General features: G+C 35.2%; 1 protein-coding gene across 1 annotated transcript in view; it reads left to right on the top strand.

The window, feature by feature from the left end:
- Positions 1-13,526, top strand: part of MRC1 (mannose receptor C-type 1) — an 88,968-nt gene extending 75,442 nt beyond the window's left edge. The window contains exons 24-30 of the mRNA XM_059915265.1: positions 677-909; positions 3,106-3,271; positions 4,135-4,284; positions 9,509-9,622; positions 10,148-10,312; positions 11,493-11,534; positions 12,653-13,526. Of these exons, the coding sequence (XP_059771248.1) occupies positions 677-909; positions 3,106-3,271; positions 4,135-4,284; positions 9,509-9,622; positions 10,148-10,312; positions 11,493-11,534; positions 12,653-12,903 (1,121 nt within the window). The 3' untranslated portion in view covers positions 12,904-13,526. The remainder of the gene's footprint in view (positions 1-676; positions 910-3,105; positions 3,272-4,134; positions 4,285-9,508; positions 9,623-10,147; positions 10,313-11,492; positions 11,535-12,652) is intronic.
- The last annotated feature ends 1,014 nt before the right edge of the window (positions 13,527-14,540 follow it).

Genomic DNA, 14,540 nt, shown 5'->3' with positions numbered 1-14,540 from the left:
AAAGATCAGAAAACCAGAGTGACGCCAGCTTGCAAAGGCTTCAGTTTGGATAAGATATGGTGTTCACATGGGAAATCATCATAAGATTAAAGCTTGATCCTGAGATCAAGGTTAAATGAAGTGGGAACTGTTATATGGCTTCATTCCAGAGCATAAACCAATTTCTTGAAGGTACGTGATTCACAGGTGAAGTCAAATAGATACAAATAGATGCAAATTCATGGGTGGAATGGAACAGGGTCCGGGGGGAAGGGAAGGAGAGGAAGACTGTTCTTGACCTTAAAATTTGACCAATATGGAAAAAAAAAAAAGATTCGTGTTGACAGGATGATAGATGTTCTTTAATTTGTGGGATTAAACTGTGGCGTGTCTTTCATCCAGATACTAGATCTCATAGTATTTGCAAGTCTTTTTGATTTTATAGTTTAGAAACTTGATCCTGTATTTACCTTAATATTCTAAATAGAGTTTGGAAATGACTTAATTCAATCAGGCATACTGATTAAAAAATAGAACTGTGTGTTCTGGTGTGAAATGGCTCATGAAAATATGTTTAACACCTGACGGTTTGAATTGTGCTGTTCAGATTCTTTTTAGGATGTATGAGGTATAGAAGTCATGTACTGATGGCACTCAGGTAATGTTTAATATTAATGGAAATACTTTTTTATTCCAGACCCTTCCTTGCCTAGTTCTCCAACAACAATTCCAACAGATGGCTTTATTAAATACGGTGAAAGTAGCTATTCACTCATGAAATTAAAGCTGCAGTGGCATGAAGCAGATGATTATTGCAAGCTTCACACTTCCCTGATTGCTAGCATTCTACATCCCTATAGTAATGCATTTGCATGGATGCAGATGCAAACCCTGAATGAACCTGTGTGGATCGCCCTGAACAGTAACTTGGTAAGATGCTGGAAACATGTGCGACTTGACATGATTGATAAATTGTGATTGAATATGATTCTCTTCTGTTCATTCTGTTGAATACTTGCTGTGTGTAAAAACCTGCTGGGCTTTGGAAATGATACTGACATGTACAAGACCCAATCTCTCTAGGACCCAGTGGAAGGATCTAGCAAGTTAGTGATGTTATGTCAGAAATCAAACTAAGACTTACCTAAGTGATATTATTATTGTTACTTTCTTTAGGTTTTTAATATACAGTGTTACTGTATATTTTGAATACGAAAATTAAGTTCTGCATCTAAACAGTTTTATTTATTAACTTATTTCTTTCTAGTGTCATGATTACAACTATGCCACAGGAATTAAGAAAGCGTCAGGGGCATAGTTCCTGGGCGATGAGGATATTCCTTATTTTTTGTGAAAAGTCATTCTAGAGTTGCTATCTGTTCTGAAGCTGTGCAGCTTCCATCGTGTGTGAAAGATTTCATTGCGGTCAATTCCCTGTATTCCATAACAGAGAAGGAAGGTTGGCAAAAGATGGTGTAGAGTGAGGGTTGAGGCACAGAACTAAGAGCGGTGTGGGAGTTGCCAAAATTTTCCTAAAATGAGTCTTCTCTGATGCCAGGGGATCCATCTATCCTCCATCCATCCATACATCCATCTAACTAGTCAATCAGCAAACTTCCTAGTACAATAAATAGAGATGTTAACAAGTAATTAAGAGGTAATACAGTGTCAAAGAGAGGTATACACAAAGAGCTGGGAGAGGAGCGAAAAGCGATCATTTGTGCAAGGGGAGAGGACCAACAGGGCTTCTCGGAGAAAGTCAAACTTTATAGATGTGGTCTAGGATGGTGGCTCATAAGGAAGGAGTACCAAGAAGAAATAAAAGGAGATAAGGGGGTATAGCTGGAAAGTAGATTGGTGCCAGACTTTGTAGAACTTCTTCAACCATGATGCAGAGATCAACATTTACACTTCTTGCAATGAGTATTTCCTAAGTAGGTTAGTGAACATTTAAAAGTAAGTAGTTACACAATGATTTCTGTGTTTAAACTTAAGCACGGCATTTTTACTTCTATGTTGAATCTATTTTTAGTAACTAATTCTCTTGATAATTCATATATTTTCTTCTCACAAATATGGTCCCAATTCTCTTACGAGTTTAAAATAGGCTTTTATTTTTTGTTAGAAAGATTAAATAGCTTTCCATTATCCCAACATTTATAACTAAAACAATAATGTTATATTTATTACATCTATGGAGTTAATGATTATGCCAGCATTATTTGATTAAATATGGTAGAATACTACAAAATTCTAACTTGAGATAATGCATGCTTTTGATTTTGTCATTAAATCTTTGGTAATTGCTTTGGTAAATTAAATAATGCAGTTAAAAAGGGGACAGCTGTTTGAATGGTTTAAAAATTCACTTATCTCTGAAAGTTATACAGCATCTGTTGTGAGGCTTTACCTGTAAAATTTCTTTTAGACTGTCAAAAGAACATTATTGATAAGTAATCTTTTTGATGTTGTCAATTAATTTGTATGTGACCATAAATTTGCCCAAATAAATTTAATAAGAAGTATGCAAATTGAATAAAACAATTATCTTTAAAAGATGCCATCAGATTCATTTTGGTTGAAAGACCACCTAACTGGAAGGTAAGAGACCTAGGCTCCTCTCTTATCCACCCATGTCACCTTGCATAAGTCATTTGTCATTGGCCCTGTTTCAACAGCCAAACAGTAAGAAGATTAGAAGAGATAAGTGTTTCTCTCAGGGGTCCATGAGTTCAATGAAAATGACTCAGTTTTTATTATCATTTCAATGATAATATAATATGTGTTTTATTTGTTCCGAAGGTAAAACCCCTCTTTTGCACTGAGGGCCTGCAAATAAAGAGAGTTTTCTAGAATAAGACATAGGTTTTTAAGTCTGTGTTTTTCAGAATAGCTTCCAGCGATGTCTTCATGGGGAGCTTGAAGACGTAGTTTTTTCTTAAAAAAGGCTGCATTTCCTGAATTTGAGTTGGTAGAAATAATTTATAATGTTCTTTTTATTCCCAAATGTTGAAGATTCTTTGTCAAATCACAGTCTTAAATATACTTTTTACTCCTTGCTGGGTTCTTTTGGTATCTTCTAAACGAAGCCAGGCTCCATGTTAATGGTTGTTTTTGTTCTTGCAGACCAATAATGAATATGTTTGGACCGATAAATGGAGGGTGAGGTACACTAATTGGGCCACTGATGAGCCCAGACTGAAGTCAGCGTGTGTTTATATGGATCTTGACGGCTATTGGAAGACAGCACATTGCAATGAAAGTTTTTATTTTCTCTGCAAAAGATCAGACGGTAATTGAATCCACAAAAACAATCAAGGGATTTGAAATTTTCTCAATAAGCTAATACAAGCCACCGTTGATATTCTTAAACAGTCACGTGTTTTGGGGTAGCTTAAGGATAAGATAAAACATATTCCTTCACCTAACCAAAGGCTGACCTGGCAATAAACAAATATACATAGATCAAAATAACAGAGAGAGAAAATTTTCTTCATTGCTAGAGTTTATTTCCTCTTTATACGTTTCTGAATTTTTATTATTGGGATAGGCCTCTGAATCTATGATGTCAGAGTCCTCAGGAAATGATGATTACTTTTGATGTTGACAACACAGCTATATCAAAATAATTTTATCAGAATATGTGTAGGTTCATCAGAGTCAGTGATATTACAGTGATACAGTCCTAGAATACAGTTATAGAGTCCGACAGTGGTAAAGTCCTAGAATTCTCCCTATACCATTTAGTTATAACATCAATGTCAGTCATAGCTAAGAAGGTTTTATAGGGGCTAGGATCCTAGAAAAGGAAAAGTGTCTAGAAGGAAGACTGCCTTTGCAAATTATTTCTGGTTGACCTTTTAGGGGAACTTATTAATGTCTTCGTAGGTATCTATAGATCTACATGCTTAATTATGACTGTGATTGACCGCTGTTATACCATAATACCTTCTATGGAAATACATTTTAAATGAAAAAAAATGATAAAGTAAAAAGAATACTCAATAATAGAAATGGCATATCCAAATGGTTACCATTAGGGCTTAAAAAAAAGTAATGATAGGCGATGAAAATTTCCTTAATGGCTGATATATTATTCTATTTACTAAAGAAACTTCAGGTCTTACTTTATTTGAAATGTCTTTTTATTAACAGAAATCCCTGCCACTGAACCTCCACAGCTGCCTGGTAGATGCCCCGAGTCAGAGCACACAGCGTGGATTCCTTTCCATGGTCACTGCTACTATATCGAGTCTTCATATACAAGGAACTGGGGCCAAGCTTCTCTGGAATGTCTTCGAATGGGTAAGTGCCACATTTACCGTCAGAAAATCCCACAATCATCTATTTAGATTACCAGGATACTAGTAACACTGTACATTAAAAACCTAAGGAAAGTAAAAATACCTGTTTCTTTGTCTTAATAATTTACATTGTAACAGAAAGGTCAACATCATGCCCCCCAAATGTAATTTCTAACATTGTAGCCTCAAAAGGTGAAAGAATTCTGGCAGAAAGCAGTGACTCGCTGAACAAGTCTTTCTGCCCTAATATTCTAAATTGTTAGGATTATTATTCAGAGTGTTGTGTTCATCTTTTAACACTGATCGGCTCAGGCTTCACAAGTGCCCAGGAACCATTTTGCTTTCCCATGAATAGAAAAGCATTTAGATCTGGTTATCTTTGTGAATAAATACGAAACAAAACTCAAGTGACATGACATAGATGAACAATTTCCCTCCTGAACTAAAAATGTCAAATAAAGTGAACTTTTCGGGGTGCATTAAAAAATCTACTTAATTAAATCCCACTGAATACTTCACTGAATTACTTTGTGACTAAATTTTGATTATGCCCTAAGTCAGGGCTCTTCATTCAACAGTGGCGAGCAAGGGTTACATGCTCATTTCCTTCAGGTTCATTCAAAAGTCAGTCTGGAGTTTTCACTTCTTTTTACTTTTATGTTTAGTTTTTTTCTTCAGTTTTATTGAGGTGTAGTTGACATAAAATTGTAATACATTTAAAGTGTAAGAGATGATGATTTGATACACATATTTGTTGGGAAAGGATTCCTAACCGTCAAGTTAACATGACCATCACGTCACATATTTACCTTTTTTTTTTTTAAGGTGGGAACACTTAAATTCTAATCTCTTAGCAAATTTCAGCGATACCATACAGTATTATCAACTGTAGTCACTATATTAAACATTAGATCCTAAGACCTTATTCATCATATAACTGAAAGTTTGTACCCTTTTACCAGCATCTCTCTATTTCTCCCACCCCCCAACTCCCTGACAACCACCATTCTACCCTCTGTTTCTGTGAGTTTGACTTTTAAATTCCACCTATAAGTAATATCATGTAGTACTTGTCTGTCTCTGTCTGGTTTATTTCCTTAGAATAATGCCCTCCAGGTTAATCAATGCTGTTGCAAATGGCAGAATTTCCCTCTTTTAAAAGGCTGAATAATATTCCATTGTATATACATACTACATTTTCTTAATCATTCATCTGTTGATGGACACTTAGGTTGTTTCCATGTCTTGGCTATAATAAATAATGCTGCAATGAACATGGAGTGCAGCTATCTTTTCGAGATAGTGATTTCATTTCCTTTGGATATATACCAAGAAGTGGGATTGCTGGATCATATGGTAGTTCTATTTTTAATTTTTTGAGGAACCTCCACACTGTTTTCCAAAAGGACTGTACCAATTTACATTCACATTAGCAGGGTTCCCTTTTCTCTTCATCCTCTGCATCATTTGTTATCTCTTATCTTTTTAATAATAGCTAGCCTAAACAAGTGTGAGGTGATATCTCATTGCGGTTTTGATTTGCATTTCCCTGATGATTAGTGATGTTGAGCACCTTTTCATGTACTTCTTAGCCATTTGTAAGTCTTCTTTGGAAAAAAAAATCTATTCAGGTCCTTTGCTCATTTTTTGAATTGGGTTATTTTTTTGCTATTGAGTTGTATAAGTTCCTTGTATATTTTAGATATTAAACCTCTATTAAGACATGTGGTTTGCAGAAATTTTCTCCCATTCAGGAGGTTGCATTTTCATTTTGCTGATGGTTGCCTTTGCTATGCAGAACCTTTTTAGGTTGATGTAATCCCATTTGTTTATTTTTGCTTTTTTTCCCTTTGCTGTTAGTGTCAAATACAAAAAGATTAATGTCGAGGAGTTTATTGCCTGTGTTTTCTTCTAGGATTTTTATGATTTCAGGTTTTACATTCAAGTCTTTAAGCATTTTGAGTTGATTTTTCTGTATAGTGTTAGATAGTGGACCAGTTGTATTCTATTGCATGTGGCTGTCTAGTTTTCTCAACATCATTTGCATGGAATAATTTTTTTTAATTCCTTCACTTTAAACCTATGTATGTCCTAAAGTTGGACTGAGTCTCTTGTAGACAGCATATAGTTGTCTTGTTTTTTTTTTTCTTTTTCTTTTTTAATCTATTAAGCCACTCTATGTTTTTTGATTGGAGAATTTAGTCCATTTATATTTATAGAAATTATTGGTAGGTATGCACTTAATGTTGCCATTTTGTTAATTGTTTTCTGTCTGTCCTGACCTTCCTTTGTTCCTTTCTTCCTCTCTGCTCACTTCCTTTGTGATTTGATGGTTTCTCAGTAGTATTACTTAGATTCTTTTCCTTTTATTTTGTGTATCTACTATAGGTTTTGTTGTGTGGTTATTGTGAAGATTACATGAAACATCTTATAGTTATAACAGTGTACTTAAAGCTGATAACAACTTAACTTTGAATGTATGCAAATGGTCTGTATTTTTACATTCCCCCGACCTTTTATATTTTTGATGTCACAATTTACATCGTTTTATATTGTGTATACATTAACAAATTACTGTATTTATAGTTATTTTTAATACTTTTGTCTTTTAACCTTTATACAAGTTATAGGTGATTTACTTACTACCATTATAATATCAGAATATTCTGGATTTTCCTATACATTTACCATTGAGTTTTATATTTTCAAATATTTTCATATTACTAATTAGTGTCCTTTCATTTTAGCTTGAAGAATTCCCCTTGACATTTCTTATAAGGCTGGTCTATTGGTGATGAACTCTTTCAGCTTTTGTTTGTCTGGAAAACTCTTTATCTCTCATTTAATTCTGAATGACAGTTTTGCTAGGTAGAGTATTCTTGGTTGGAAGCTTTTATCTCTAAGCACTTTAAATATATCTTCTCACTCCCTTCCAGCCTGCAAAGTTTCTCCTGAAAAATTTGTTTTGTCTTACAAGGGTTCCCTTTTATGTAACAAGTTGCTTTTCTTTTGCTGTTAAGAATCTCTCTTTGTCTTTAATTTTTGACAATTTAATATAATGTGTCTCAGTGTTTGTCTCTCTATATTCATTATATTTGGTACTCCTTATGCTTCCTGGATCTAGATGTCTGTTTCTTTCCCCAAGGTTAGGGAAATTATCAGCCATTAGTTCTTTGAATAAGCTTTCTGCCCCCATCTCTCTCTTCTCCTTGAATTCCTGTAATGTGTAGATTGATCCTCTTGCTGTTGTCTCATAAGTCCTTTAAGCTAGCTTGCCTCTTTTTGATTCTTTTTTTCTTTTTGCTTCTCAGGATATATTTGACTGCCCTTTCTTTGAGTTTACTGTTTCTTTCTTCCAGTTTTCTAGTCTGCTGTCGAACACCTCTATTGAACTTTTCATTTAAGTTATTGTGTTCTTCAGCTTTGTGATTTCTCTCTGGTACTTTTTAATATTTTCTCTCTCTTTGTTCAAATTCTTATTTTGTTCATGCATTACTTTCCTGACCTCATTGAGTATCTTGATAGCTGTTATTCTGAACTCTCTATTGGGTAAATAACTTGTGTCTGTTTTATTAATATCAGTTTAGAGATGTATCTTGTTCTTTTGCTTGGAAAATATTTTGCTTTTTCTTTATTTTCCTTGACTCTCTGTGTTGGTTTCTGCACATTAGATAAAAGAGACACCTCTCCCAGTCTTGAGAGTGGTCTTGTGTGGGAGATGAACCTCATCAGTCAATCCAGCCCAAGTTCCTGTTTGTCACTCAAAACTTTGTGGTTATACAAGCTGTCGTCTTTGTTTTTAGTGGCTCCCAGTGGTTGAGGGTGTGCCAATACCTGATGACATCCCAAAGGAGAGGATCACAGTTAGCACATAAAAGCAGACTGATTAGAAGCTGGCCCCTCAGGCAGCACCTGGGAAAGTATATAAGCCAGGTGTGTGTCTAAGCTCCTTCCAGAGACCTGTTGGTGACCTGATTTTATCATTGCAGCAAGTCGGAGGAAGAAGGTGGCAGAAGGGCCCACCAGCTCCCCCAGGAGGTTCACAGCTAGCCCCTTGCTGCATGCAAATTAGCAGCTGGACCCCCCAGGCAGCAGGTTGTAAAGTATGCAGTCAGTCCCCTTCTAGGGAAAGACTGAGAGATAGGCATTTTTATCTGTTCCCTCTTAGCTGAGCCCTGGGAGAATAGCCATGGCAAGTGTTTGGTGTCCATTAAGAACTGCTGCTTTGTTTTCTGTGGTCCTGTGGGTCTCGTGGCTGCAAACCCCATTAGCTTCCAGAGTTAGGCATTTGGGGCGCCTATTCATTCAAATAGAGGAACAGGAGCCTAAAAATTTGGGGTGCTAGATGTATGGTTGAAACCCTTCTCTATTCAGGGAGAAGCTGGAAATTAGGGGCTCCCTCCTGATTATACGGCACTGTGCCATGGGTGGGGTTTATGAAGAGAGTGTGTCTCAGCCTTTCCTACTCATTTAGATGTTTGTGTTTTCTCAGTTGCCCTATATGTAGGAGTCACTGAGTTTCTGGATTTTACTGAGAGAATTGCTCCATGTGTAGATGTTCACTGGTTTGTATGTGGGAGAAGGGAATTTCAGGAGGCTTCTATGTTGCCACAGGGAGTTTTAAAACTCCCTATGAGTTTTTACTTTAAATTCTGAGTCAGGAGAAGTCTACTTTGTCAGTTTTTGCTTCATGTATTTCGAGGCTTTATTGTTCGGTGCATATATGTCTATATTTGTCATATCTTCTTGATGAATTAAAACTTTAATCATTATAAAACATCCTCATTTGTCCATCCAAGCAACATCCAAGCAACTAAACGGGAGCATGGAGGACACAGAATTTAAGATGTATCTTAAATTCTGTGTCCTCCATGCTCCCGTTTAGTTGCTTCCCCTAAAACAAATATTCTCCTAATACATTTCTTTATACTCTCAACTCATTACTACCCACTGAACCATAACCTTCTTAAACATTCTGTCCTACTCATCTTTGTATATCCTGCAGTGAGTCGTTAAGTGCTTGTACACAAATGATGCTTAAAAAATAATATTTTCAGAATGGAAACAAATTCTTAGAAGCCAAATGGCCACTCTTTGAAATTCTTCTCCTTAAGTGGAGATAGTGGGATGATTTTTATTGCTCTTAATATCAATACTATCATTATAAAAATATTTTCAACTACTTAAATATACTGCCATCATATTTATTCTTTTGTACTCTGCAGGTTCCTCTCTGGTTACCATTGAAAGTGCTGCTGAATCGAGTTTCCTGTCATATCGAGTTGAGCCACTTCAAAGCAAAGCCAACTTTTGGATAGGATTGTATAGAAATGTTGAAGGTAATTTTTGCAACATGATTATTGAATCACAAACATTTCAAAATGTTGTAGGTAAAACAAGTTTTCAGTCCTAGAAAGTCTTGCCTTAAGTAATGATTAATTTGTGAAGAGTTTGAAAATTCAGACTCATATTTTCATTTGAGGTAAGAAGTGAAAATTTAAATGACTCACATATTAGGCTATCTTGAAAGCTGCTAATTAAAGAATATCTACTGTAGCTAAGTTAAAGAAGTTTTAAAAAATATTTTCTATCTTTTGCCAGGAAAAAAACAATCAGGGGAGGATAAGTTTACATATTTATACTAATTAGGAATAAATTTTCAACTAAAACTACATGAGAAACACATTCTCAGTTTCCCTGTAACAACTAGTTACTATTATCTTGCCTGTGAAAACTTTGGTTGTAAACAGCTGTTGATTGCGGTATAAAATAACATGCTTAGAAATTTTACATGAATAAGTTGAATTTATTTTAAGGCAAGTTATTTTTAACTTCTATTTTTATTGACTTTCTCTGATAATCAGGAATGTGGCTATGGATAAACAACAACCCAGTCTCCTTTGTCAACTGGAAAACAGGAGATCCCTCTGGTGAAAGAAATGATTGTGTCGCTTTATATGCATCTTCTGGATTTTGGAGTAATATTCACTGTTCTTCCTACAAAGGATACATTTGTAAAAGGCCAAAATGTAAGTTAGAATTTGTCCTATGGTATGTGTGTTTCCAGGCTCCCATCTCTTTCAAATATTAAGATATCAGGTGTGTAATTATCAATATAATGCGATTACAGGTTCCTTGCAACCTCTCCCTCCTTATAAGTGAGAAATCCAATCTGCCGTGGTGATCAGTTGCTGTCTGCAGTTTTGAGTGAGCACAAAGCACTCTCTTTCTGCTTAACTGACATAATGATTTTGGTGTTATCAATACATTTATAATGGGATATCCATGCATATGGATTTGCGAAGTTGTGAGCAGTTTGGAGAGCCAGGCCTGTGGCGTGAGAGAAGAAGGGGTGAAATACTTACCCTGGCCAAACCAAAGTGGACGGTGGGGAGGAATGAGAATTTATTAAGGAACAAATCACGTAAGACCAATTAAGTTTCCTTCTGAGATTGAATGACAGACCATGTCAGGACAGGGGCTGGGGGAATTAATAATATTATATGCCCATGCTGTGATACTCTCTGGACATCCATAATGTTTTATGCCATTCTACTTCATGTAATATCTTTCCCAAGAGACAAAATTATAAATTAGATAAGAGATTTAAATAAATGAGTTGGATAAATTAACACTCCATCCCTGGTAGATTTTATTTTATTTTAGAATTGCGTAGTTCTTCATTCTTTGAAAGCTCTGTTCTAAGATACCACACCCTTTGGTGCAATGTTGGAATCTTATTTTATTTTTCATTCAAATGCCTTGTAATACCTTATGCTTCAGTGAGCCATTTTCAAAACTGCTAGCCTACGATATATTATTTATGGGTAGATTGGGTAGATTTTGAGGGTGAGTATCAGTGGCTCAATTGCAACTGGGGAGATCATATTTTCAGATCTTCCAATGTATTCAAACTCATCATGCAGCTATAGGATGCTGTTATAGGATAGATAGATAGATCAATCTATCTATGCAAATATGCAGATTTTATCTATCAGTCAATCATCCGTCATCTATCTATCTATCTATCATCTATTTATTGTCTGTCTATATCATATATCACCATAAATCCAACATGGATGATTTGATGTATTTGTAAACTAAATAATGCTCACTATCTACATGCAATTATTATGGGTTTTTAATAAGTATTTAATTATTTTCTTATTTTACAAACAGTATTTAATTATTTTCTTATTTTACAAACAGTTGTTGATGCTGAACCTACTCATACATTAATTACAACAAAAGGTAAAACCATTTTGAAATTTTAATTTCCATATTAGTAATATATCAATCAAATTTGTTTGTTTTAAAAACCACAATAATCCCTTCCTACCCGCCCTGCACTCTCAGTCGCATTTCTTGAGCTATACTAGCCTTTGTCATTGTGACATCGACCTTCCTTAGATGATGCCCTAGAAAAGCAGGCCTTGGAGTCAGGTGGGTGTTTTTATAGATCTTACTGAGGACATTGATTGCTCTGTTACAAAGGGGTGCCCTATGAGAACCCATGGAGGAAATTTCTCTTAGGAATCCCTGTGATTTTTTTCTTTTCTTTTTTTTTTTTTAAGCAATGTTTTAAATTTTAATTTTATGGACAGCTTGAATAAGGAACTGATCCTCTTTCACTCATGTTGTTTGCTGCTAAAAAAACTCAAAGTGAGATTTATAGCTTGCCTAAAGCCCCCTTACTAACTTCATAAGTGCTGTTTGTGAACTAATACTCATGTGTTCAAATTTCCACCACTCACTTTCTTTTTTCCCAAATTATTTTGAAACAGATGTAAATATTTTAAAATTTTAAAATATTGCACCGTGGTCGTAACTTTGGCAGTTTGAGGCGCAACTGTAAAACTAGCACAACTTTCTTACTGTTTCACAATTTTGTAGATGGAAGATTCATTCCCACTGTAGATCTCAGCAACCTCAGCAAACTTTTTTTTCTTTCCTTATTAAGTTGAGAACTTTTACCTTTTCACTTAAAGGAAACACTTTATGGCTTCTCTTAGGCATATTGGAGTTGCCAGCGTCACTACTCTTGGGCTTTGGGGCCATTATTAAATAAAATAAGGGTCACATGAACACACACACAAAAAATAAATAAAATAAAATAAAATATTATACTAGTTCAGGGCTACATAGATACATGAAATATTCTTGCAATTGCATAATCATCTTAACATGTAAAATAATCTTCTGTGTCACATGGACTTCTGTTTTCATGTCCTGCATTCTGTTTGGCAAATGTCACTGGAAAGAAAATTTATGAATTTTAGTTTTCCTAAGAAGAAAATTGTATTGTTTCCATAGCATTCTACTCTCTGCCTCCCCTTAACTCGTTTCCTAATATGTTTATTTATTTATAGCTGACCCAAGGAAGATGGGCCCTTCCAAACCATCTTCCAACGTGGCAGGAGTGGTAGTCATCGTGATCCTCCTGATTATAACGGGTGCTGGCTTCGCTGCGTATTTCTTTTATAAGAAAAGACGTGTGCATTTCCCTCGAGAGGACACTTTTGAGAACACTCTCTATTTTAACAGTGGATCGAGTCCAGGAACTAGTGATACAAAAGATCTCATGGGCAACATTGAACAGAATGAACATGCAGTCGTCTAGAATCATGGTGTGATTTAGGTATATTTGAATTTCATAAGATAACTAAAATGGTAAAGTCTTTCATTCAATGTGATTATTTCCTTTCAAATTAGTACTGTATTACACTGGTCTGTCCTTTTCCTTTGCCTCATGGAAAAAATAATTGTTCGTTTTCTAGCCTGGCAAGATATTTTCACAAAAGAGGGATAGTAACATTGACTACTATGTTTAAAAAGATCTTAGGTGAATATACAGCATTGGTGTGTAGCTAGTGTCAACTGCATACAGATTACAAGAACCCCAGAAACAACCAGCGAAGCTTCTTGAAATCATTTAAGGAGCTCCCAAAGAATTGTTACCCGTTGAATAGTTATTCAGTAATTAGACGACCATTTTAAAAGCCAAGTACAAATAACCACAGGTGACACAAAAATTTAGTCACTTTTTTTCTTATACCCATCTTGATTTTTACTCCAGTGATTTAGAATTATATTTTTACATGTGCGGAAAGAATAAGGCAGCTGAGAATCTTGTTTGCCCCAAGCAGGATTTTCCAGGCTGAATACTGCATATGTGTTCTTTGTCCTGTTTTATGTATATCAAGAATGCAAAGATGTGAAATAAAAATGTAAATGTGCATAACTGGATGTATTTAGATAATGTGAAATAGACATCAAAAACAAGGTCTATTTTTAATGGATTTGTATTTTGGTGATCTTGGTAAGTGTAAATTTTCTTTTAACTGAGATTTATTTATCCATTTACTTTACACTTCACTGTACTCTGAAAATAAATGATATTATTAGTAGAGGAATTCTTTAAACTCTTCATCTGTTTGGAAAAAAAAGATTGTTAAAACACTGTGCATAAAATGAATTTTTTACCATAATGACTTGGCCAATTGCCCTGGATCTTTCCCCTGTAACACTGACTTATTTCAGAATTCAGCAATCAAAGGCACTGTTATTGGGAATTAGGTGTCTAATATCATTTTCTCACTTTAACAATTCCTTTTTGCTTAAAAAGTTTTGCCTTGGATAAAGCTTTATGTACATTGTGAAATACGTTGGAGGTGTCAAATCTTACACAGGTACCATGCTCCCAGCTCATTCTTGCCTTTCCCAAGGGGTTGCTCATGGGCAGAAATTCCTTACCTGAGGTCCCTAAACAGGGCTCCTTAGATGGCATTAAGGGGTCTATGAAGGCCCCCCAAATTGTATGCGAAATGTCTCTATTTGTGTTTATGCTTTTTTTTTTTTCTTTCTGGGAAGAAAATAGCTAGATTTTCAAGAGAGGCTGTAATTCAGAAAGGGCTAAGAAGTAGTGTACTGTGTAGGAGGTAAGGTGAGGTTTGCAATACCCCACCTTAGATAGGTGACAGGTAGAAAGAAACAAGATGAGAGAGGTGGGCAATTGTGGGAAAGCTTGCTGAGAACAAACAACTCTCATGCTTCAGACAATAGAAAACAAATTGCTTTTATTTTCCTGGTAAGAACACAACATATTCCATTAGAGGAAGTTCCAGTGGAAACAATGGCTATGGTGTCAAAGGAGAATGTGGTTAATTATACTGAAAAATATCTTCATATATACATATTTTTTTCTTTTAAGATACAAGAGAAAGATACAGAAGAGAATTAGAACTGTGAAAGAGGAGT

Source organism: Balaenoptera ricei, chromosome 2 (genome assembly GCF_028023285.1).
Source record: "Balaenoptera ricei isolate mBalRic1 chromosome 2, mBalRic1.hap2, whole genome shotgun sequence".
In the NCBI taxonomy this organism is placed as follows: domain Eukaryota; kingdom Metazoa; phylum Chordata; class Mammalia; order Artiodactyla; family Balaenopteridae; genus Balaenoptera; species Balaenoptera ricei.
Note: the sequence above shows the minus strand (reverse complement) of the source record. Positions and strands in the feature narration are given on the sequence as shown.